General features: G+C 45.1%; 7 protein-coding genes across 7 annotated transcripts; 2 read left to right on the forward strand and 5 right to left on the reverse strand.

Annotated features, from left to right (window-relative positions):
- Positions 1–1130: 1130 nt before the first annotated feature.
- On the forward strand, positions 1131–5744 carry EYB26_009059 (uncharacterized protein; the record flags this gene model as incomplete). Its single annotated transcript, XM_054268310.1, has 7 exons — positions 1131–2133; positions 2194–2262; positions 2316–2492; positions 2542–2566; positions 2617–3222; positions 3290–4364; positions 4416–5744. 7 exons carry the CDS (start codon positions 1131–1133, stop codon positions 5742–5744), a joined length of 4284 nt encoding a protein of 1427 aa, XP_054124285.1.
- A 2288-nt stretch (positions 5745–8032) lies between these two features.
- EYB26_009060 (uncharacterized protein) lies at positions 8033–8852 on the reverse strand (the record flags this gene model as incomplete). The annotated part of the gene is made up of 2 exons (XM_054268311.1): positions 8033–8673; positions 8726–8852. 2 exons carry the CDS (start codon positions 8850–8852, stop codon positions 8033–8035), a joined length of 768 nt encoding a protein of 255 aa, XP_054124286.1.
- A 1597-nt stretch (positions 8853–10449) lies between these two features.
- EYB26_009061 (uncharacterized protein) lies at positions 10450–11263 on the forward strand (the record flags this gene model as incomplete). The annotated part of the gene is made up of 2 exons (XM_054268312.1): positions 10450–10566; positions 10631–11263. 2 exons carry the CDS (start codon positions 10450–10452, stop codon positions 11261–11263), a joined length of 750 nt encoding a protein of 249 aa, XP_054124287.1.
- A 355-nt stretch (positions 11264–11618) lies between these two features.
- EYB26_009062 (uncharacterized protein) lies at positions 11619–12727 on the reverse strand (the record flags this gene model as incomplete). Its single annotated transcript, XM_054268313.1, has 4 exons — positions 11619–11930; positions 11984–12324; positions 12443–12546; positions 12609–12727. The coding sequence occupies 4 exons, from the start codon at positions 12725–12727 to the stop codon at positions 11619–11621; spliced, it is 876 nt and encodes a 291-aa protein (XP_054124288.1).
- Positions 12728–13221: 494 nt separating this feature from the next.
- Positions 13222–14440, reverse strand: EYB26_009063 (uncharacterized protein; the record flags this gene model as incomplete). Its single annotated transcript, XM_054268314.1, has 7 exons — positions 13222–13319; positions 13379–13493; positions 13544–13634; positions 13683–13809; positions 13868–13927; positions 13980–14119; positions 14187–14440. The coding sequence occupies 7 exons, from the start codon at positions 14438–14440 to the stop codon at positions 13222–13224; spliced, it is 885 nt and encodes a 294-aa protein (XP_054124289.1).
- Positions 14441–17946: 3506 nt separating this feature from the next.
- Positions 17947–22204, reverse strand: EYB26_009064 (uncharacterized protein; the record flags this gene model as incomplete). The annotated part of the gene is made up of 12 exons (XM_054268315.1): positions 17947–18296; positions 18348–18456; positions 18513–18644; positions 18707–19213; positions 19276–19601; positions 19660–19981; positions 20044–20069; positions 20132–20384; positions 20432–20569; positions 20631–20645; positions 20739–21908; positions 22163–22204. The coding sequence occupies 12 exons, from the start codon at positions 22202–22204 to the stop codon at positions 17947–17949; spliced, it is 3390 nt and encodes a 1129-aa protein (XP_054124290.1).
- Positions 22205–22383: 179 nt separating this feature from the next.
- On the reverse strand, positions 22384–23934 carry EYB26_009065 (uncharacterized protein; the record flags this gene model as incomplete). Its single annotated transcript, XM_054268316.1, has 2 exons — positions 22384–23668; positions 23885–23934. 2 exons carry the CDS (start codon positions 23932–23934, stop codon positions 22384–22386), a joined length of 1335 nt encoding a protein of 444 aa, XP_054124291.1.
- Positions 23935–25496: the final 1562 nt, after the last annotated feature.

The raw sequence follows: 25496 nt of genomic DNA on the forward strand, positions 1-25496 counted from the left end.
GAGCGGATCCGATCTTCAGGCAGTAAGAAGATTACATTATTGTCGTCGATCACGCCCATATTGACAAGCACCTCCCTTATAAAGAGGGGGAAATGGAGGCTCATTTCAATGCTGTAACGGTATCTTCGAGCATGTGCTGTTCATTCTTGTCGATGTATTTCAACATCTTGGAACGAAGATGAGGACGAAAGCTTTCTGTTGCATCTGTTGAGATCCTTTGTACTATTTTTTTCTGTGTTTCATAGGGTGTGAAGGGTTTTCAACTTCCACGGTGCATATGGCATGTGCCGGTAGGTAATTTGGGAAGTAAGCAAAATCCCCAGTTGCCATCTCATTTGATTATTTAAGGGTGCATAGTCTCCTCTATTTGATTGCCAAGGTGATCTTAATGAATTAGGGCATTGGCATCATCGTGATAGATGATATTAACGAATCATCGACATTCCGGTTGTCGTTTCCAACTTGGTCTGATCTTGGTCTGATCACAGATGCCAAACCCCAAGCTTTAGATATTCAGAGACAATATGAACAAGAAAGGAGATCTTTCATCGTTTGATATTCTAAGGTCTTTCAATGATGAAACAAATCTAAGACTCGCCGACACAGAGAAATAGTAAACGTCTACATCAACCTCTAAATTTACATCTCTGCAGACATTAGCGGCTACGGCGGCGTATGGATTCGTCACTATTCCTCTTGATGAGGAAAAAGGGGGTTTTGTTTACTAACTTATTCGTAGATATTCTGCCATTTCGATGGTGTTCTTACAGCTTGGTAGCGGTGCAAGTCGGGGCTGAGGAGAACAAGTTACCTACCTTGTTTCCTGCTTCATTTCCCTCACAATGGCCCTCTGCAGGTTTTTCTCATATGTTATTGTGCTCGATGATGAGCCTGAGCAGTAACTGAGCCATGTTTTATTTTTGTGTTTTTGAAGGCCAGTTAGTTAGAGTCCTTCCAAGGAACACTAGCTTGCGACCGGAGTCAACTAGTGGCAGTGGCTGCAACAAACCAGTGAGCTTGACGTGTCTTGCGCCACCTGCAGCGAGGTGAAACTTGATACACATCAGATATTCTTTTCTCCATCTAGGAAGGCCAAAGTACTCATACATGCCAACCGGCGACGAAAAAAAATGGAAGCGCCCATCCATGAGGATAATGCTTCTTACAGAAGTTTGAGCCATCGTGATTATACAATAGCATGGATCTCGGCTCTCCCCACGGAAATGGCGGTCGCTGAAGCGATGTTAGATGAGAGATATCCGGATCTGCAAACCCCGCCAAATGATGATAATACCTACATTTTTGGTCGAATGCATAGCCATAATATAATAATCGCATGCCTCCCAGCAGGTGTCTATGGAACAACCTCGGCTGCCACAGTAGCAAGTCAGATACGGACAACGTTCCCGTCGTTACGGTTTGGCTTAATGGTTGGTATTGGTGGAGGGGTGGCTAGCGAAGATGCTGATATTCGACTTGGTGATGTTGTCGTGAGTAAACCAACAGGCACCTTTGGCGGGGTTATACAGTACGATTATGGCAAAGCCCTACATGATGGGTGCTTCGAGAGAATTGGAATGCTTAACAAGCCACCGCTAGTACTCTTGACAGCGGTGTCTACACTGCAAGCAGCGCACATGTTAAGGCCAAGCCGAATCCCAGAACTCATTTCCGAAATGGTAATGAAATACCCCATCATGAAAGACAAGTTCACGTATCCCTCTGATGCCCAGGACATGTTGTTTGATCCCAAATCTGACCATGCCGACTCTGGAAATACGTGCGCCAATTGTGATACAAGTCGTCAAGTGAAACGGGTTACTCGACACAGTCACGATCCTGCTATTCATTACGGGCTTATTGCATCTGGAAACCAGGTTATGAAAGATGGCCAGCTACGGGATAGCCTAGCCCAGAAACTCGGAGTCCTCTGCTTTGAGATGGAGGCAGCAGGGTTGATGGAGAATTTTCCGTGTTTGGTGATTCGGGGGATCTGTGATTATGCAGATTCGCATAAAAACAAGCAGTGGCAACCATACGCTGCTGCAACGGCTGCTGCATATGCTAAAGAGCTTCTCTCTATCATCCATGTGAAGCAATTAGTAGACACGCCAACCGCTTGGATGACTGATTGTAAGCTTCTGGTTCGAGCATTCGGTGATTGATAAGCTAATAGGCGTCCTATTCCTCTAGCATTCTATTACAGGGGAGAAGTCTCAGCCGGAGCAAAGTTTGCAAGAAGCGGTCCAATTCAGAGAAGACGTAAGTGCTCATAACAGACACAAAAGGCTTCAGCAGCAACTAAGATACTGTAGATGCCCAGGATTATGAGAGGCTCTTCGAAAAAATTTCAAATTATGATCATGAGAAGGTTCACCGAAGACTTTCTCATAAGCGCCTCACGGGCACTACACAGTGGTTCTTAGACCACCCAGATTTCGAAGCATGGTTCACAGAGAAGAGCATCTCCTATTTGTGGTGCTCAGGCAAAAGTAAGATTGCTTCCGACGTCTCATATTCAACACTGATTATTTTTTTCAGTTGGCTCAGGCAAAACAATGATTGCGTTAGTTGCCCTAGGCTTTCCACTGTAAGTAATAGGCTGACGATCAACAGAACTGCTGTAGTGGATGCCGCCAAGTATCGCAACTCTGAGCTGCCAACTGCAACGGTGTTCTTTTACTGCCAGAACGAACAGGATGAGTCTCTGCAGGCTCCAGCCATCCTTTCTAGCTTCATCAAACAACTGTGTGAATTTATGCGGCGGACTTCTAATTCGTTTCCAGAAGGGGCTCTACAAGAACTTCAAAAATTCTTTGGGAATGACCGGATAGTGCCAGATTTTGAAGATCTGAAAGATCTCTTCATGCACATTTTCTATCAAGTGCCTAATACTATATATGTCGTCGATGGGATTGATATGCTTGATCGAAACAACAGCAAACGCTTACTCAAACTAATCCAATCGATCTTCTGTGGCCGTAAATCACTGGAAGGGTCTCGAATATTGCTCTTAAGCAGGGATCACATCGAAGGCTACATAAATATTTCAACATTTATGCCAGGAATCCGACAGATCTCGACTTCAACCAACATCTTGGCAGATATTAAACATTTTATTGATATGAGCATTGTTGACAAAACAATGGATAGAAAACTTACCGATGATCATCTGCTGCTGGAGGAACTAAAGAGCACGCTTCTGGCAGAATCGACAGGCATGTATGTATCCAACTTTAATCTTCTATGTTCATCCTAGTCTATGCTTCGAGGCACTGACTGAACATAGGTTTCTCTGGGTGTATCTTCAATTGGAGATCATATGGAGCACATGCTTCACAGACGCAGAGATTCGATTAGCATTGAGTCAGCTGCCAAAGGATCTAGAGGAGACATATCAGTATTGCATTCAGAGGATAAACCTCCAAGACAACAGGACTGTGAAGGTCCTGAAATGGGTTAGATTTGCCGCCAGGCCACTTCATATCGAGGAGCTAAAAGAAGCAGTCGCATTTGATATTCTGGACTCTGCGTGGAACCCTGAAAGAGTACCACAGCAGGACTTTATTATCGGCTGCTGTGCGAACCTTGTGGTTTTAGATCCAATGGATCACTGCGTTCGCTTTGCACATTCATCCGTGAAACAATACCTCACGAAGCATCGAGGAGAGTTTCTTCCAAATTATCCAATTAGCGAAGACCATGGTGAACTTGAGTGCGGAGAGTTCTGTATTGCTTATCTCTCATTCTCAGATTTCAGTATGTCGGTGGAGAAGTATGGGCATCAGCAGATAAGTGCTGTGGTGCCAAAGCCGGCTTTTCTTGTGGGTGAAGCTGTGGGACCTACGCTCAGTCGCTTGTTTCGAATTCCAAAACAGAATAAGGGTACCATTACTCTATCATTTCCCAGTATACGTACAGCTTCAACGCCTACACGCAGCCAATTTATGTTCCTCAATTATGCTATCATGTATTGGGCGCTGCAGACAAGACACATAAAGCAGTCTTCCCCAGTCTGGGACAAGTTTGAGCAGCTCGCCACACACCCCAACGAAACCTGGAAGTTCCATCCGTGGGTTATGACTGGTCCGTCAATTCATTCTCGACTACATGGTCTTCTTGGATGGGCCGTAAAAGAGCGGCATGAACCGCTTCTTTCCATTGCCCTGGATTCCGGAAAATATATACGGCAAGTGTGCAATCTTCCACTTGTTGAGGAGAGACTCCCACCGCTCCATCTCGCGTCCAAGCTGGGCTACTATGATATAGTTAAAAGTCTGCTAGGCATCTGTCATGTCAACTCGTTGGATGTAGAAGATTGTACCGCTTTGCATCATGCATCTAGCAGGGGCCATATCGATATTGTAAGTTTAATTTTAAAGACAAAGGGGGCAATTGTAGACCCATTTTCAAAGTCAGGAGTCACACCACTTTGGTTTGCTTCCGCCAATGGACACGACAATGTTGTATCCCTTCTTATCGAGAACAAAGCCGATATTGAGACAACAGATAATCAACATGATCAAACACCTCTTTTGCAAGCTGCACTGAAAGGACATGACAGCGTTGTATCCATTCTTATCAAGAACAAAGCCAATCTTGAGGCAAGAAATAATCCACATGATCAAACACCTCTTTTGAATGCTGCAGAGAAGGGACATGACAATGTTGTGTCTCTTCTTATCAAGAACCAGGCCAACATTGAGGCAACAGATACTCTAATTGGTCAAACACCTCTCTTGAAAGCTATAGAAAATGGACATGACAATATCGTGTCTCTTCTCATCAAGAACAAGGCCAATATTGAGGCAAGAGATAATTTACATGATCAAACTCCCCTCTTACAAGCTGCAGAGAAGGGACATGACAACATTGTATCTCTTCTTCTCAAGAACAAAGCCAATATTGAGGCATGCAATCCACGTGGTCAAACACCTCTCGGTCAAGCTGCAGAGAACGGACATTATTCAACCGTTGAACTTCTGGTCAGGAATGGCGCCAACATTGAAGCAAAAACTGGTCTATATAGCCAAACACCTCTCTGTCAAGCTACAGAGAAGGGACATTATTCGGTCGTTGAGTTTCTCGTCAGGAATGGTGCCAATATTGAAGAAAGAGATATTCAATATGGTCAAACACCTCTCTGTCAGGCTGCAGAGAAGGGACATTATTCGGTCGTTGAGTTTCTCACCAGGAATGGTGCCAAAATTGAGGCAAGAGATATTCGACGTGGCCAAACACCTCTCTGTAAAGCTGCAGAGAATGATCATTATTCGGTCGTTGAGTTTCTGGTCAGAAATGGTGCCAGCATCGAAGCACGAGATGATCTATATGGTCAAACGCCTCTCTGTCAAGCTGCAAAGAAGGGACATTATTCGGTAGTTGAGTTTCTCACCAGGAATGGTGCCAACATTGAAGCGATAGATACTCGACGTGGTCAAACTCCTCTCTGTCAAGCTGCAGAGAATGGACATTTTTCGGTGGTTGAGTTTCTCGTTAGAAACGGTGCCAACATCGAAGCAAGAGATGATCTATATGGTCAAACACCTCTCTGTCAAGCTGCAGAGAATGGACATTTTTCGGTGGTTGAGTTTCTGGTTAGAAACGGTGCCAACATCGAAGCAAGAGATGATCTATATGGTCAAACACCTCTCTATCAAGCTGCAAATAAGGGACATTATTCGATCGTTGAGTTTCTCATCAGGAATGGTTCCAGAATGGATCAGGGAAAGTTGACAGTCTAAATCCTTTCACTTTCCTTCACATCACTTGGAGCTTGTATGAGATCGGTAGAGCACGGAAAGTGAGGAAGCTCTGGGATGAGATTTATGTACCTAAACCTGCGAATTCAGTTATATGCTGTGCTGCATTGAGCGAATATGAACCTAACGGGCTGTCAGAACCGGCTCAGAGAGAGTTCGGAGTTGTTCGACTCTATTATCAATTTACACCCAGGCACAAATTCTATTCTTCTTTTCTTGACCAAATTCGACTTGTTGAAACAGAAGCTTGCCTACTCTCCTCTTGAAAACTACATCTCTCATTATACCAGCGGAGACGACGCAGAAAGTGCGCCCAATTATATTCGCTGCCAATTCAAGAAAGCCAATAGAGGGAATTGTATTATATACCCTCAGTAATTCACTATATTTTCGTAATCTCCAATGGAGCAACACTGAGCTCAAATCTTATTTTTCAAGCATAATCGAAGCCACTGAAACCACTAAATCTCGGGATATTGTTCCAGCTACCAAAAGGGACATTATTATAGCCTTCTATAGCCAGTTAGGTACGAGCTTATAACAGGTTACATTACAGAATTATTTGACGTCGCTTAGAAGGTGCATGTATTCAGTCGAAGTGGGCTTCCCGTAGATAACAACTGGGGATGGTTGACTGGACAATGTGGTGATCAGGCAAAATACAGTCAATAGGACGGTTTTCGACTCTTGCAATAAAAGAAGACTGCTTAGATGACTGAGTGGCAGACCAAATCCAATGAACTGACTCATGAGCTATCCCCGATAGATGATTTCCTATTTCGACGACCCATCCCAAACTTAGGGTTTAGTTCGGGGATAGGGTTGACAATCCGCGGACCCAAATCAAATCCGAGCCGATACACGTATTTACTGGCAAAAAGCCCTCATTCCGGTAACTGCTTACTACGTAGCAGACCCTAAAACTAAATTAAGCACTAATTCCCAGTTCTCTAGCCATACTCCGTATATTCCAATCACAAACGCTCAATTACGTCGTGAGGCTTGAGCAATACGCATCATTTCGTCCGAGCGAGAGTTTCGAATTTCGCCCTGATTACTGTTTTGGGGAAGAAGTACGATGTCTGAAATACGTACGTACTGTATCCGTACATGTCAATAGAAACAAAAACATAACATAGTCATACGCGTATCGCCATACTAATCTGTCAATGGTATCATACGGATTATCGCTGCTATAAGCCCGTATTTTATTCTCTAACTTTGAATATGAATCATCTCCAGGTCCGATTCAGCTAGTAATCTAGCTGACTTTTCCACAAACGTACTATGGTAGTATTATGCGATCATGGATTATCTCCGTCGATCAAAAGCCGTTAACTTAACTAGTCAGCTACGTGTTCAGCTGATCAGATAATTCTGGTGCCTAGCACATACTCCGTATTTAACAATCCCCTATTTGTGTACCCCCATTCTCGCTTCCATAAGCAGTAGTTGAATACGACGGTGGGTTTTGACTCCTGAGTATATTTCCCGAGATTGTTAGCTACGTAGAGATGAGTTGGTTGTGGCTGTGTGAATCCTTCTTTTTGTAACGTCCATTTACTCTGTTGGGGGTCTTGTTTCATGTCGAAATACATACTCGATTCTATACTTCGTCGTAATACTGTACTATGTCCGTCTGTCCGTATGTATGTATCGTAAAACAAGTGCATAACTATCTGAACAGTTGTATCAGTAACACAGTGCCTTAGTTATTCCCATCTGGGAACAACCTTCCTTGGCGTTGGCGCTGACTCGCGCCCTGATTCAGCTCTACCTCCAGACTCTAGTAACACTCTGGGGGTGGCTCAGTGATTGATTGATCTGATCTGATAATCATTTTAGTCTTTACGTGTGTGCATGTGGCACAGTTGGGGCTTGATATGGCAGTTATGTGTTTGGCTGTTGACTTGCTACGTCATTGTTTTGGATGAGTTGGCTTTAGGGATATATCTCTACATGTCACCAATACCGGTGTAGGGGATATCAGCTTCTGGTTGCGGGTTTATGCGTTGTTCGTCTGTCATCGTATGGCTTACTTGAAACGGAGAGGTACAATCAACTCACTCAGGGGTATGTACCAGGGTAAGTTGTTAGGGCTTAGGGCTAAAGTAAAAAGTATGACCTAAATATTGAAGACCGATAACTAACTAACTAACTACCAGCTTAACAGGCTCTGCTAATGGATCCTGTTCTGTGATCGTGGATCCACGACTGCATAGAAATGTACCATAAAACACATAAAACATCCGCCCATGAATAACACCTCCCTACAGACACCCCCCCTGAAAACTCGTTGTAGTCAGATAACTCTTCAAACTCAAATTATCACACACAACCCCCTTCAAAAAGGCATGCGCTACAACCTTCGCGCCAGCAACACTGGTATGCGTATGATCATTAGGATAGTACGAGTCCACGGTAGTCACTCCCAAATCCTTGAAGATGCTAGCCACATAACCTCCATGATCGACATACTTAACCCCGGATACCTCAGCAGCCGGTTCGGCATACCCCCAGAACCGGTTAGGTGAGTATGCAAAAGTGCCAGTCTCCCAGGGGTTGTTAGGTGTTTGACTGGCGATAATTACGTGGGCACCTTTGGCCTTAAATGTGTTAGCTGCCTTTTCGAGATACGCTGGGAATGTCAAGACTGTCTCGGCCACGCCGTTGTATGTTGTTGAGCATGTTTCAGTACCATTCCCGGGGCAATCGGTGCGACCATTGTCGATTGGGGCGATGGAACCACCGTCGTTGTGTCCAAATTCGATGACGACAAAGTCCCCGGGTTGGATTTCAGAGGCGATGGTGTTGAAATGTCCTTCACGAGCATAGGAGCGGGCGCTTCGTCCGGCGATTGCTTGGTTGCTCACATTCAGGGATAGATAGGATGCAATATATTGGCCCCATCCTGATATGTTTTAGTATGGGTTACTAGGTACAGACTGACGCAAGAAGCATACCATCAGTTCCGGAGCCGCCACCACCACGTGCCATGGTAGAGTCACCTGCAAGATATATTGTTGCAGCTGCCACGTTGCTCATGTGAAACGCGCCGAGGACGCATAGGGTAGAAAAAGTGTCCTTCATGATAAGTTATTTTGTCAGTGGTCCTGCTCGTCTTGAAAAGTTCACTAGACTGATTGCTGATTTGATACAGGCAGCCACTGGTATATAAGCTTCACCGAAGACATTTTGTATCATCTTCACTATGCAGCCATCCTGGGTATGAGTAACCGATTACGGGGAGAGTAAAGCAGATCTGCAAGGCTATTCCTCTCTTTACCCGAGAATGATGTCCTTCTGCATATTTTTGGTATATGAGCCGCCTTATTCAAATTCTTGCAGGCTTAGTACGCTGAAGAAAAGGTCATGAAGAAGCTGGGGTTGGTGGAAGAGTTTCTCCTCGGTTTTTCGGACGGATGTTACCCCAGATGATGTGATGCGGGGGATCCTTGGCGAGATATATCATAAATCCGCCAGTCAAGTTAGGAATTCTATTTCATATAGCATAAATTCCATATCCACAGTGCTCCGTGTTTCATTTGACTAGATACATATGCATCACGTACTCGCAAAGCGTGCTTGGCAGGAGCTTTCCAAGCGGAACATCGGTATGTAGAAAGCTTGATTGTAGGAATCCAAGGCATTGAATCATTCGATTCACAGGCCCCATATTCAAGTCTGCTTAACAAGTCAGTCATTGATGCCAATATGACCACGTATGTGTACTTCACACCCTTATTGGGTCTTTACTTTGGACGTGTTTGCAGGAGCACTCAATTTCGTAATCAGGCCTCTGCTCGACGTTAGCTTGCAATTGACAAATCCCAACCATAGGAATCCTGCAAGAAAACATATTGTGACCAAGTATCAATAATTGCCCTGGCCATTTCCCTCATTGCCATCTGACTAGACCAAGCCCTAGCCCTAAACTTGCCCAGCTTTTCAATTTCTATTTCAATTTCAAAAAAAAAAGGCGCAACAGGCCGACTGCCCTTTGAAATCGACGGGACAATAGTGGAATCTATCTCATAGTTAATAATAACCTTTGATGACTCCATATGATGCATCTTTCTGGACCTTCCTGGCGGCCAACGTCTCGCTCGATGAGAGTCATTGCAGCCAGCCGGTTGAACAGCGATGAATTACAGTCTCTATCTGAGACTGTCATCGCACAATACGTCCATTATGGTCACCGGATTTTTTGATGAGACATGAATCTACATGTTACAGGAAGAGAGGTGTAAAAGTAAAAAATTTGGGGAGATCGACTTAGGAATAGAGCGGCTCTTATTGGTCGACAGAAGGGGAAAGTGGCAGGTGGGGACCCACGTCTGAAGGCAGGAGGGGCACCGAGGGGCTTTCTCTTTAGTTACTATTCGCGCTCAACTAACTACCTTTTGTTGACTCAGACACTCAAACCTTACGAAATACACTCTCAGACTCTTCTGAATACCATCTATTCGTCCACAAAAACGTGGATTTCAAAGGCCAGACAGCGAAACGCAGCAGAGCTTTCTCCCCGCTTGATCACACGACAAAAAGTGAAGCTCAGACAGAATTTTGACCGAAACGCTGTAAGTAGCTGTTGCCCTCGTAGCTCTTCTCTCCAAAACATTGCTAACAAGTTTGTCTTTTAGATCTATAACTCTGTGTCCTCTTCATCCACAATCAAATCGTGAAAATGGCACCCCGCGGTCGTGGTGGAAAATTCTCAAAACCTACCAGAGGAGGTGGTAAACACTTCAGTCGCGATATACAACCACTCGACAAAGATGGCAATGCATTAGGAATGTGGAGGGTACGACAGCTCCTTGTTTATAGCATCCTGAGCCCAAGTCTGACTCCGTCTGTAATGTGAATAGGATCCCGAGGACGAAACCTCCTCAGAAGAGGAAGACGACTCCTCAGAAGAAGAAGAATCCTCCGACGATGGTGCCCCCGGTACCTCCAAAGTCGCACCCGAAGAAATGACCCGTGAACAACGCAAAGCAGCCGCAAAAGCGAAAAAGGAAGCAGCAATCAGAAAGCGAAATCAAGTCGTCGCTCAACCCGGTGACTTGCCGCCTACAGATTCGGAAGATGAAGATGAGGATGACGATGATGAAGCCTTACCCGCAAACCCCAATCATTCTGCGAAATCTCGCTCGCAGGCCATGGCTCCCCCCCCTGTAGTGGATGCGCCACCGAAGAAACCGAAAAACACAGAGCAATTGTCCCGACGTGAGCGAGAGGCGCTGGAAGCTCAACAGGCGCGCGAACGATACATGAAATTACACATGGAGGGAAAGACGGACGAGGCACGCGCTGATATGGAGCGATTGAAACTCGTGCGCGAGCGCCGAGAGGCGGAGAAAGCGCGCCGGGAAGCTGAGAAGGAAGAGCGGGACGCACAGCAGCAGGCGCGTCAGGATGAAATTTCCGAGCGCGAGAAGAAGCTTCGTGAAGCAGCCCTTGGAAAGCCTGCACGGGGCGGGAAGAAGGTTTCTAAGAAATGATGATTGTATCTATGAAATTATATCGATATGTACTTGGGACTTATCGATCGAGGCGTTGGATGGGATATCTTCTTGAAGAATATTATGGAATACATATTTTCTTCCGTACATTTTCTGGCAAGTCTCCATGCATTTGTAATGCACGGGAGATGGTATAAAGGCTCAGACAAGTATATAAACAGAAAATGCAAACAGAACGCCCATTCAATGCAAACAAATGTCAATATGGCACTTGTGGGTAATGTGAACAGTAACAACGCACCATATACAACAAGAGAAGGGACCATCACCCCTTCCATCCTTGTTCCTCCAATCCCACATGTCTAATTGTATAGTATATTATATCCACGTCAAATCAAACCCCCCAAAACAACCCCTCAACCCCTCGACCCTGCGTAATAACATTCCAACCCGCAATCAAACTCACCAACCAGAGTATCGACAACACCAAGATTGGCAACAATAGCAATTCCGTGTTATGTAAGAACGGTAAAGCATTGTAGCCGAGGAACGTGATATATGTATAGTATAGGAGTGCGGAGAGGTAAAGTGTGTTTCCGAGAAAAGTGGTGAGGAAGTTTGGCGGATTGCGAGTCAAGAGTGGGAGAAGGAGAAATTGAATGACGTAGAGGTGTAGGTAGAGGGGAAAGAAGGCTCGATTGGAGACCTATCATCAAAAATCAGCAAGTCCTTGAAGCAGGGCGAGATTAGGGATCGTACATCGAAACAATACCCAAACTCAATGTGCTCCTTCTCACCTGGCTGCGCAAACAGTCCCTGCGCAGCACCACGTCTCGGCATCCTCGACCCTCGCGACAAACCTGTCAAACTCGCCGCTGCTCCGTTGGGGCCGAATATGCGGCCAACAATGAAGTATGCGATTGTCGAAATGAACAGTGATGTGCCGATAAAGTGGACAAACACGAACAAGATCGAGAGACGGAATATGGATCCAAAGCTGGGAGAGTAGGCGAGGCCCCAGGCTAGGGCGGTTAGGAGGAGGAAGAAGGAAAGGAGGTAGGTGAATGAAGGGTCGGGTCGGTGCCAGGTGTTTTTTGTTTCTGCGATGGTTAGTTGTGTCTCGTTGATTCGGAATGGATGACAATGGTGGCATTACGTTTCTATCACAATAATAAGTCAGCAGCCTGGTTCTTCTCGTTCCCAGGGAGGAAAGAGTACTTACATGATAGTACATAGATTTAAAAACTTTCTTGGGCGCAATCAATAGCGATGTCATTTCCCAGATGGCCATCTCAAAGTCCATCTGCGGGAACTTGAATAGCCTGATCCAATCTCGTCAGCGCGTAGCCCCATGAATCTGATCGAAAACAAGACTACTAGATACCTCTTAAAAAACCTCGGCATCTTGATACTTGAATTCCCTCGTCCGGCCGAGCCAGCGCCAGAACTGCCTCCGAAGCTGGGGGTGCTGTGTTGTCGTGGTACGGAGATGTGTGGATTCATATTGACGGCAGGACGAATGGGATGTAGTTGAGCTGGTGAGTGCGCAATTCCGATGATATCCTCGCTCGTAATTTAGGTTGTAAGTTGTTTCCCTGCTTGTACGTTCACGAAGCGGCGCTAGCCATTTGAAAAAGTGTCCTGTTGAGATAGAAGTGCAGTCCGAGGATGACGATGTTGTAAACTTGTTTGGTTAGGACTGGTTGACTCTTGTCCATTTGTGGTTAGTCTGATGCGGAGTGCCGCAAGTCCGCGACTCGCGCTCTCAACTCGCAACCGTAAGTTATGCCAGCAATTCTACTTCAACTCTGTCAATCATTGAGAAGTCGTTATTCGTTATCTATCTATGATGGGTCTTTGATTATGTGTCGCTTGCTAGTAGCATGTCAAATGTGTATGAAAGCCAAAGGGTGATACGCATGAAAGATCAAAACGTCGAGCTCCGAATCAAAGAAACACACAAAGCGGAAAAGGAAGTCAAGAACTTCAAATGAGCACTAGACTATCGTTGCAAAAGCAGGAGGCTGCATATCAAGAGGTTGCTGAAGCCAGTCGACCATACGCCTTGCTCCCTTGAGGGGATCCAGACCATCCACTATACAATGTCTTCGTCAGTGTGCTTTCTATCAAGCAGGAGGGGAGGGGGTAACACACCGTATCCGATAAAGGGCTTCTGTAAGCCGTATCCCATCATCTTGACGATATCATCCGGGATCTCAGACAGACGACGAGGGTCAACGGCGAGGAATTGATTCTCGACGGCACGAATCTGTTTCATCAGTTAATGATGCTCCTGCTAGATGGTAGAGGGGAACGTACGTATGGCTGACAGTACTGGATGGTCGCTGCACGGCGAGGTTTATTAGTCATGTTGGAACCGCCGCAGTGCCAAGTTGTACCGAGGAAGTAGCTGTATTCTGTTAGTTCTGTGCTCGCATCTCAAGACAGAGGAACATACAAAACGGTGCCAGCCTTGCCCACCATAGGCACGGCCTCTTCCATAGTCGGTCTCCTTTTGGAGTCCCAGAGATGGCTTCCAGGTACCATCAAAGTCGCACCGTTCTCTGCTGTAAAGTCATCGATTGCTACATACCATGAATCGTCAGCATAGAGTCGGAGTAGGATTTGTTTTGGAAACTTTACCAATCATGATAGCAACGCCCATTGGCGGGCGAGGACGAGGAAGGTATGTGTATCCATCGTCTGACAGTCATATCAGTACGGGATGTCTATTAGACCAAGAACAGGCACAAACCGTGGTGAAACAATTGAGGCTTCTCTCCCGGGTTAATCTGGATAGTCGACGTGGCCGAGATAGTATAGCCCTTCATCAAGAAATACTCATTTAAAGCAAGGACACGATCGAAGAGACAGCACTTGTCGAATTTGCGCGACCTAAACCCTGATTAGCTTCCTACTTTCGCAATGCCAATCGAGACTTTAGGGGTAGGTGAGGACAAACTTGTTTAACAAGGAATAAATTCTAACAGTATCTCTACCCTCAAACATATGACGCCCAGTTCGTGGATTCTCACCCGTCATACGGTCAACTTCTTCCCTAAGGGACTGGACATCTTCTTCTGTGAGGAGGTTGTCAAGAGCGACGTATCCATTTTGTAGTACGGATTCGATATCGGCTCTCTTGACGGGATCCTCTGGCAAGGGGGGTAGATGTTCAAGGTTGAGGAGGTTGAGGAAGAAGTCTATTTCCGGCATGGCGATATGTTCCTTCAGATGTATTTAAGGTGTATATATTGGACACAGTGACAAGAGATGAGCAGGCGTATGACTCGATGTGAACCTTGGACGATTTAAGTGAAGATTGACGGGGAACCAGGCTGTATAAATGCTAAAGACAGGACTGATCTCGCTCTACCTACTATACAGTCTGGTTTGGTTTAGTGTAATAATACTTTTTTTGATAAGCAGGATCCTCTTTAGCATATTTGAATTACATACCCCTCCCGGGTTCTTTGTCCGTCTCAATATAGTTCAGGTTACGTCTACGGGTTGTCACTAATGTGGATGCAACAACCGGCTTTAGCCCTCAATCCACCAACATGGATACAAAAGATAAAACCTCGGACCAAATACATTCTTTGCAAACGTCACACACCATTGAAACACCCAGAAATATCCACACAATGCTGATCACTAATTCGTTCACTTGTCTCTCATCCCAGAAAGTAAGAGGTCAAGACGACACGAGCAGCTCAATTCTGCACGTACCACACGCATAAAGTTTTTCAACGTCTGGTTTCTGCAGAGAAACTGAACTATGGTAACTATACGTGCCGTCCTATCTACATCCGGGCAGCACCCAATTTAGTACATGACAATAGTAGGCACAAAAAAGATGCCATGTCATGTCATGCAGCCAAATTTAACCTTGGCGTCTGATCATTTGGCAAGCCTTCGTGTGTAACAATGGCCTAAAAAGCTGAAGAAACTCGGAACCCACCGGACTGGGTCCGACCAGACGCCATAAGCCCAACCCGTTTGCATGGCTGAATCGTAGTACATACGTTAGACTGGGTATAGTTACACAAGAAGTTTCCGGGAATTGTGGCGAGCTTGGTCTAGCAAGTGTGTAAAAAGTCGCTATTGACCTATAGATTGATGCAGCCCCCTCAGTCATCCATCCTCCCCGCCTGGGTTTTGAACATACGATAGATGGGGTTACTGGTCTGGTCGACTTGCAGGATGGCAAAACGGCTTGCTGAAGTGGAACGGGAAATGAGGTCAAAGCCCATTTATCATTTAATCCACTATCTGTTAGATACAGGTGACGAGTTTGGGAAGATTATTGAATGGTTGGAAGAAACGCGGCTCCGTTGTATATCGGAAGATAAAGAAAGATGTGAGTGAGTAGGTCGAAACGAGCTGTTAGAACCGATAGAGAAAGTGAAAGGCTTACCCCTCCATGAGTTTGCTTCTTTCCACTTGACCACCCCGCTCTGTTTTCCGTTTCTAGTAATTTCTTGTCGATAACAAGTACAATCATTATTAACTTCGCCAAAAGTAAACTAGACCCCGTCATGCAGGCCATGCCCTAAACACATGATTACCAGGGTTCTCTTGGCAACGTGTTCGACGTTTATTCACTTATTTGAAATGTAGGAACCCACTGCAGCTACTTATGCCTGTCGTTACTGAGACCTGACAAGGGTGTTCCAGACAGGCGGGACTGATGGATCATTAGCATCCGGTCGAGAAGTCAAGTAAGGTTTCTAGGCGAATATTTTAGTGTTCTTTGGAGTGTGGTTGTTGCCAAAATGCAATTGTTGCAAATATTGCTGCTTGCTGGAGATTGGTTGGAGGGAACTTAGCAACTTACTCTAAACTCTTGCATGTACTTGTAGAGTTACATTGTTCTATGGCTACTTACGATAGAGGGAGAAGATCATCGCTACATAGTAATATGAAGTGGTTTAGACTCAAGTTACGCATACTCAGCTCTTTACTTCGTCCACTTCTGAAAACACTCACTACTGAGTCAGTCAGTGCACATGCCTCCCATCAAACAAACTCTAGGATACGAGTCGATTCATCCACGCATTTGTAGCAAGAACTAAACTTGGCCACCATGTATCCGTGCATTGTATTTCCTATGTAACGACTATCCAGCCTACTAAAGTATCCTTCCATGGAAGCCAGCTGTGGAACAACCTGACCCCACACAATCGGATGATGCGGCATGAGCGAGCATGCTTCACCATTCGGATGACCCTGTTCAGTTTGACCCTGTTGGTTTTTACCCTCAAGCCTCAGACAATATTATGACTATCATGGTTATAATATACTTGCATGCAGATTTCATATGTATACGTATACAAGTGGTTCCTAATTGCCACAGTCTTCGTTGACCGACTTTTTGGCCCGAAGACATTTTACTACGTGCAGAGTAGTATATACTATTCCGAGTTCGCAATATGCACAGCAAAATAGATCCGTTTGCGGCGTACCACTTTCTGTCTTCGACTGTTAGTCATTGGATGAGTCCAGACAGGAATAAAGAGCCAAAAAAGAAAGGATGATGCAAATCATTCCAAGGTTTCTATTATCAGTCGTACTCTGTAGATTTTGGTCTGTTTAATGGGTCGCCCGCGCGTGCCGTCCCGTCCCGTCCGTTGATGGGTCTTTCACATGAGATGAGTTGCAGGTGAGACGTCCGCTGTAGCATAGGTATTCTATTTGAACCTTTGATATTTAGCAGAATTGTCTAGAGTCGAAAGTACTGGCAAAGTCTTTTGACGCGAAACAAAACAGGGGCCACAGAGTCAGATATAGGCACCTTTTGGTTTACGTTGTAAAACCCGTTCCATCTATCGGCACAATCGGATTTGTGGGACTAGCCCTAGCCCTAGCCCTAAGTACATCATCTCATGTGGCACGGCTTGCTAGGTACATCCTTAGATACAAAACGAAGCTCTAGCTTGGATACATGCACCTTCTTTGCCTCTATAATAAAGCCAAATAATTCAACCATAGCTAGGCTAGTCTTCCGTCTAGTTTGTTGTTCTGTTCGCTGTAAGGTTTCATCTAATTGCAATCAAAACGAAACCCACCTTTCTCTAACTAAGGAAGAGAAAGTGACCATTAGGAAGCTGTACCATACTGCCGGGTCGGCTATGTATGGTCTTATTAACGAGTATGTATGTCCTACGCCGCCCGAACTTGACATTTACTTAGGCACTTAGGGAATTACACAGAAGCCAAGTGGATTGGATGCAGCTATGTGGATAATTGTGTCATGAGATCATGTTTGAATTTGAGCTAATGATTCAACCAGTGATCAAATATGGGAATCCAGGGAGAAGTAATTTAAATCCATGTTCGAGAGGAGGAGACACTTCCGTATTAGGAAAATATTCTTCCCTGAATGTAACCATGATAGATATCGCCGCTTGTGAGGTGTGGTAGACCCGCAATGTACGTTTGTTGTCCAGGACTAGGGTTGAGTGTTGTTACTTTCTCCATTAGTCTTTTCAGTTCTATAGGGTTGAATCATATATCTTGCGTTTCTTGCAATATGACTACTTATGGACCGGATTTCCATTTCCGTTACCTGGGTTCCACTTTCCGGTATCGCGCTCACTTCCTCGCCGGCTTGACAGTCCTGACCATGCCTCTTATCGCCCTGGTCGGAGCAGCTTACAGGATCTACTGCTCAGTTTCTCTCACTCAGCACGCTCTAGCCGCTACGGCGATCACCCAAAAAGCTACTCTGGGTTCTTGAGTTCGGCTTTCTCTGTATCTACTATTTCACTTCTTCGTCGAGAATGTAGTGATGATCTGAGATTCCTTAGGTAGCTTTCCAAAGGTTTCAAAGAGACATCCGTACCTTTTTGGGGGACATGCATTGGATTCACTGTTTGTGGAGTCGTTATGTTCACGGGTTCCTCCTGATTGGGATTCTTGGGACTGGTGGGGTTTTGGGAACTGGTATGATGTGGATTCATACGTGGATGCATGTGCTGGCTGTTTAAATGATGCTTCCAAAATTCCCCGATATTTGGATAAAAGAGAGCCGGGATGATAATCATGATACCTAATCCAATAGAAACGCAGACTAGCCCACATGTCAGGAGTGCCTTATGAACGGGAAGAAATTCCGACTCACAAATTATAGGGAAGATGAACGTCGGCTGGTATAACAAGTTGCCTGATGCATCGTGCTGAAATGAGGTGACATTCAAGGCAAACATGGAGGTAAGAAAGGACATTGGGAGCTATGGATACTATGAGCATTGGTAGACATGGACAACAGAACGAATATCTCACTCACAAAGAAAATAGTCACGATTGTAAATGCCATGATGCTTCGTCCTTGTCTCGTAGATTGTTCTGTAAGCTGACGGGAAACCATCGCCTCGGTGATATTGATTCCATTCTGTTCGAGATTCAGCGTATCCTTGACCTGTGCCCATGTGAAGCATTAGTTTAGTCCATCAGTTGATTGTATGAGGAGAAAGAATATACCGATGTCTCAATTGAATCGACTAGCCTATTCATCTCCTCCAATTCTTCGAGTATGTCCGCTGATCCACGCTCCATTAGTGATTTATTTTCCGCCAGGCGTCTGTCGTTGCCTCCCAGGCCGGTCAGGGTATTCCAGACAGATTCCTGGTCAGCTACCACTGCCTTGAACATATGAAGCTCATCTTGAATATCCTTTACCTCTCCAAGAAGCTTGGCTGCATCATAAATTGCTTCCCAGTCTTCGTGCTCATTTGCTTGATTCATCTCGTCCGTTTCCTCTGAATATTTTGCTTCGCTACCGTCTCCAGTTTTGCTGTGGCCGTGCGAACATTGATTCTTCCCTGTGGAGCCTTTGCCTTTGAGACCCTGCTGCTTTGTTTTTGAGACGAGCTTTGTCTTCTGTTTGTCGTTGTTGTTATGCTCCTTGGATTTCTCCCTTCTACTCTCATTCTTGTTTCGTTCGACTTGGTTGACGAATCTTTCAAACAGGCTATTCTCACTATCCGCCTTTTATAACCCAGGTATCAGTAACAATAACTCAGCGCTTAAGTGGAAATCAAATGTCTTACTGCACGATTTATGCTGTCTGCAAAGATTTCAAAGGGTGACTTGTCGCCATGCATCTGGAGTAGATTTCCTTGCAGCGGACTTAGCTCCTGCGACTTCTCGGTATACTTGTCGCTACCTTCTAGCTCACGAGTAACATCGTTCCAGCTCGCGGTTCTAGTAAAGTTGATGCAGTACTTTACAATCAATCGGGACAACTGGTAGACAGTTGATGGCAGTAAGGTGCTCCCACCCTGCTCCATTTGTTCTCTCAATTGGTTGAAAATTCCTTCGACCACTGGATCTCCCGTCCCACAATACCCAGCAGTTGAGCTCGATATAATCGTCTCTGTGATATAGCAAAAGTCAGTCAAATATACCAATCATGATATCAAAAAAGCTCTCACTTTCGTCAATGACCCAAAGCCACAATTGACCAACAGCAAGGATGGGCCACCAGTCCCCATTTTCCTTCCTATTTCCTTGACTCTGGAGCGTGAGGTATCTTGTCGCCACCTGGGCCGCGTTTCTGCTTGTAAGATCAGGCAAGTTGGGGTAGTAGAATTCATCGAGAGATCTAATTTTATGCACGACCTGCCCTTTTATGCCGCGCTTGTTGTAGACTTTCAACATATTATCGCATTTAGTTCGGAAGCCACTGGGATCACGTATCTCATGTTCGCATATGCATGGCCGTCTATAGCATTTCTCAAATGTGAGATATGGTATCTGTCAAGTTGGGGGATATTCTCAGCTGAGGAATTGGATAAAATTTGTGCGGATACTCTTACATATAGCGCTGCCGGTGTTTGTGGTTCTACTTTCAAATACTAGTTAGCATTCTGATCAAATTCACATCTCGGAGCTTTTGAAACTCACTATCTAGACTGCCTTTTACCAATGCGTGCGCTGGAGAAGAACTCGGAACGTACGGTTTCTGCGTCTTTTCTGGATCACGGTTCTCTTTGAAGGTAACATTATCTTCTTGGTCACCCTGGTCCATTTCCTGTTCTTGTTCATCTTCCGTCTCATCGTGTTTCTTTTCTGTCTCTCCTATTCTGCGGTCATGTCGTCTTTCTCCGCGTGTCCCTCCTCCTTTTGCATTGAGGGGGTCACTTTTCCTACTCTCGTTCTTGAAAATCGTTAGTAAAGGCCAGCATAGTCTGAGAGTTGGCGTACCACAAAACATGGATTCATAAATTTGGCGCTCGAGTCTCCGAGGGGCATTTCCCGCCAGCTACCTCGAAGAAAATCGCGCAAGGTGGCGTGATGTCGTTCGCTTTGCTTGTTGTCATGGCAGACTCTCTGCACCACATGCTATCAAGTACATGTTAGCTCAACATCAGGCGTGGTTTTGATATCAAGAGCTGTCCATTACCTCCATCCATTCCATCTGGTTTGTTCATAATTAGCTGTTAATTGCGAACTTTTGTTTCCTTTCGGAGAGTCTCTCCCCTTCTAATTCCTTGTGTATCAACAAACTTACATTATTGGCTGGCAAATGGATCCATCGTAATCTCAGACCACCTTCCTTACGATCGTTCTCTGTCTCCAAACTGTCACCCGGATTCACTTCTTTGAGGATAGATGTCGCCATCTTCATGACTCCATCCGGTCCTCCATTGTCAGTCTCGTAAATCACATCAAAAATGGGACGTTGACGTCTGAATAGATCTACGCGTGATCCGCGGCTGTAGAAATCAACAAGGGTTGCTTCGTAATTCCGACTGATACTCTCCTTATCGGACTTATCCTGCAAGCTAGGAGCTTTGCAGTCCCCGGTTGTCGCGCCATTATCTGTCCCGATGGGAGGATCTCGAAGCATATCCAAGGTGTACTGGAATCGTTGAATATCGTTGTTTGGGCCGCTTGAGTCCATTTCATCTTGTGTTCGCTCATTGTTTGCCGGTACACTTTGTGCCGCCTTCTTTCTCGGTTTCGGTTGTTGATCTTCTTCATTACTGTGTTCGACGGGTGGAGCTGTTGAACGCTCCTTATGCCTTTTCGCTAATTGGAGCATCTGGCCCGTAATGTAAACTGCCTTTTTTCTGTTATTAGCTTCATTGTCCTTTGGTCTTGGTTCCGAATTACGGAGCAGCCAGTATACGACCACATAATACCCGTGATAGGCTGCCCATTGCAAGACGCTGTCATCTGCCAGGTCGAGGCTCGCTTCATCCTTGTTCAGAGGTTTGGCCTTTCCTTTGAGTTCTGCAAGCAGAGAATGATGTCTCTCAGGTTCCATGGCCCACCAGATGAATTTCGTCTGCTCTAGATCTGATTCTTTCGGGTAAGCATCATCACGATCATCGGAGGGCTTCATAGCTTCGAAAACACTGGTGAGCTGGTCTAGTATATCCAAGCTCATCTGGGCTCGATATAAAGCATTTCGCTTTGTGGCCTTTTCGGACTCCCTGGCCAGATGGAAAATGGCCAATTTGGAGCTTTCTGATATTTCCTCTTTGGGCTTGCTTTGCAGGAGAAATCCGATTGCTAAAGCTAATGCAGTGCGATTTGGTTCCTTGGATGTTGTTGCTAACCTAGCCTCCACGTCTGCTCTATAGTCGAGAAGAATTTTAATTGTATCACCATGGCCATTCTTGCTCGCCAGATGAAGAGGAGTAAATGTGAATGTATCTCGAGCATCAATGAATTCCTGGTCCTCTCAGTGTTTGAGAAGCGCTTCAACAACCTCTGTGCATCCAGCCTCGCTCGCTTTATGCAATGCGGTCTGTCCTGCATCACATTTTGCCCCAATATCCGCCTTCTTCAGAAGTTCTTCCGTGATTCTTCCTCGATCCTCCTTTACAAAGCAACGATGGGCTTTATGCAAGGCAGTTTCCTTCGAATGGTCATATGCATTGACATTAGGGTTGCGCCGTAGAATAAGTTTCACAATCTCCAGCCCACCGTAGAGAACAGCCCAATGTAAGGGCGTCTCTCCGTCAGCATTTGGAGCGTCAATTGGTGTATAATTGTTCAAGAGAGTCGTAACAATCGATTTACAATTGCTTTTATTGACTTTTTTGTTTTGAATTGCATAATGCAAAGCAGTGCGACCTTTTTTGTCTGTGGCCTCCAAATTTGTGGATTTCTCTACTAAAAGCTCTATTGCTTCCTCGTTTTGCCGTTCAGCCCCGACATGCAATCAATGGGGTCAATCCTTCTTCGTCTGCAATATCCACGTTTTGACTGTTCTCAAGAATCAGTCTTATGGTCTCTTGATTCCGTTCTTCAAGTGCTAAATGCAAGGGCGTCTTCTTCCAAGAGTTTTGAGCTTCAAGATTTGCACCCCGGCTGATTAGCAGCTTTACCACCGCCAAACTTGCATCCGACTTTACCCAGAGGGCGGTATGTATGGGTGCCCATCCATCTGGATCTTTCTCATTTACATCTAGATCTTTATCCAACAAATACTGGACGATCTTGTCGGTTTTTGGACCATAGTATGCCGCTGTCAATATGGAATAATTGTTGGAGTGAGTTTTGATGTCGGCGCCATTCTCAACCAACAGTTCGACGATAGATTCATGCGAGTGCCAGATAGCTTCCATAAGTGGAGTCTTTCCGTTCGCAGTTTGAAGACTAATCTCCGCCTTTCTGTCAAGCAGGACTTTCACACTTTCATCACGGCCCTTGCAAGCAATGTGAAGAGCAGTCCTCCCGTCTTCGTCTTTAAGATTGAGGTACTCGCTGCGAAGTCCGTAGTTTGTGTTCAGTAGCTCCTTGATCGCCTCTTCATGACCACGCCACGATGCCAGATGAAGCGCGGTACTCCCTTCATTTTCTTTTGAAATCAAGAGATCCTTGGTTGTTCCTGTTCTATCGCTGGCATTTAGCAGCTCCTGGACCACCTCCTTATAACCGCCTGCTGACGCGAGATGAAGCGCTGTTCTCCCGCTCTTGGTTTTTGAAATCAGTAAATCATTGATAATTTCTGTTCCATAACTTGCGTTCAATAGCTCCTGGACCACCTCCTTCCAATCATAACTTGACGCGAGATGAAGGGCTGTTTCCCCATAATTGTCTTTCAAATTCCACAATTGATGGATAATTCCTATTCTATTGCTTGTTTTCAACAACTCCTGGACCACCTTCTGATGGCCACTTTTGGCCGCGAGATGAAGCGCCGATCTGCCGTCCACGTCTGTGGCGTTGATTTTGATTTCTTCTTCCTTTTGAAGAAGATCCCGCACTACCTCTTCGTTCCCGTCTCGTGCAGCTGCTAAGAGCTTCTCCTCAAGAGCACCGGTGCCGTCGTCCTTACCACCACCACCATCTTTTTCATCTCCGGTGTTGGTAATAGCATCTTTCGCGTTGGGCGACTGGTCCAGCTCTTTCGAGTCCCCATCTTGGGCAGTGTCCAGCCCACCAGCCACTTCGTTCTGAGGCTCTGGCGGAGAACCGTCTTGTGTTCTGGACCGCCCGATGTATTATTATTCATGGTCGGTAGCCGTAGGCGAGCAACGAGCGGCGCGGATATTTTCTGGATGTGCTTTCCAGGAGAGAGTACATATTTGTTTGCTATTTATTTTCAGCTAGGTACACCAGCACGCTCCATCCCTGCTTGGATGGCCGAAGTGGCACCTGTGTGAGAGCAGGACTGCATAAACCCGTACTGTATAGCCATACCGATAGGTAGTTATAGTTACTGTTGGTCCTTTTATTAAAAGGCTTCCCATGCTGCCCTCTCTCTTACTATACACATAGGTTTTCCATTCGAAAGTCAAGTTTCCAAATCCTTCTGGATCTGGATACTTGTTACCTTCAATATTTTCTTCTAAAGTAGATGGATGACCTTCCTCACCAGCCTGAGACTGAGGCTGTGGAATTGCACGAAAATGAGGGGTTCAATACGAGCCCCGAGCACTTTGCGGTTCCATGCATAATATCCCTGTCAATATCAAAAAGATCCGGAGCAATCAACTACTAATGTGAGATTTACAAGGCTGGCGCTTACCGAAAATGCTACTGACTAAAAACTGCCGGGACACGTCGTACCGTGCTCGAACTATATCAGGTCATAATGAATATTGATATACTTACTTTAGAGGAATTAAAATCTATAAATAGCAAGTATAATAACGCTTAGTTGGTATTCTATGAAAGCCATCCCATTCTCCGGGGCTACTGTCAACTTATATCATGGATGTCGTAATATGATCATGCTTTTAGGGCATATCAAATCGTAACCCTACTTTTCGAGTGGGGGGCTCTACGATATCAAAAAAAAAAAAAAAAAAAAAAATTCACCCCCCTCCAACTTTGCTATTGTAGTACATAATATCAAGAGCTGAATAAGGCTGTTGGTAGTGTCTTGCAGTGATAATTAAGCGCTCAGTGAGCTGGTGGCCGTTATACCTAGGTTTAGTTAGATGATTTTCTAGCTGTGTATGCTCCATATATTAACATCATCAAGTAACTTATTGAACCAGTCAATATGTCTGATTATGATATTTGACAAATGATGAACCCCCAAAATCCATACCTAAATATTCCAGGAACATGAACGATCAATCCAAATATTCGCTGGTCACACAAGTCAAACCCTCAAAAATGGAAAAATCGACCTCAGTGACTCTCGTCGGGTGCAACCCTCTTCAGATTGAAGAGAACAAAAACCTAACCTTCTCCCTTTTAAAGATTTACATGCTCTGTATATATAGTTATAGTTTTTGTAGTACGTACATGCGCCAACTACATTAGACTAAATGACTTTTCCATGACTTTGTCAAGAACTTTTGATATGCAAATCAAAACACGTGTCATGCTCTAATTTGGAGGGACAGCAGCAAAAATCAACGAAATATGGCCCTGATTCCTGCGATCGATCTGCTTGCATTCGCAAGCAGCGTATAGCGTACGTATCTGCCCTAAATAGGAACCCTCAAGGACCCAGATTGTGGATCCTCGACGATGTGCTCTAGTAACTCTACTGGTAGTTACGGTAGTCTACCCAGTTAAATGGTCCGACACCGGAATTCTATCTATACGAATCTGGAATGGATGAATGAATATCCCCTTTCGTAGTAGTTGCTCAGTAGGCGAATCATTTGCATATTTAACAACAACAGAACAAATCGCTTTTCAATAAACCCCGAAAAAAAATAAAAAGAAAAAGAAAATAATCAGACAACCTCCCAATACTGCTAAATAAATCAAATCAAAGGACAATCCTCCAAATGCTATGTGATATCAAAAAGAGGGGGGAGGGGGGGACAAAAAGTTCGTGCATCCGCCATAA

The sequence above is a fragment of the Talaromyces marneffei genome, chromosome 7, assembly GCF_009556855.1.
Source record: "Talaromyces marneffei chromosome 7, complete sequence".
NCBI classification, from domain to species: Eukaryota; Fungi; Ascomycota; class Eurotiomycetes; order Eurotiales; family Trichocomaceae; genus Talaromyces; species Talaromyces marneffei.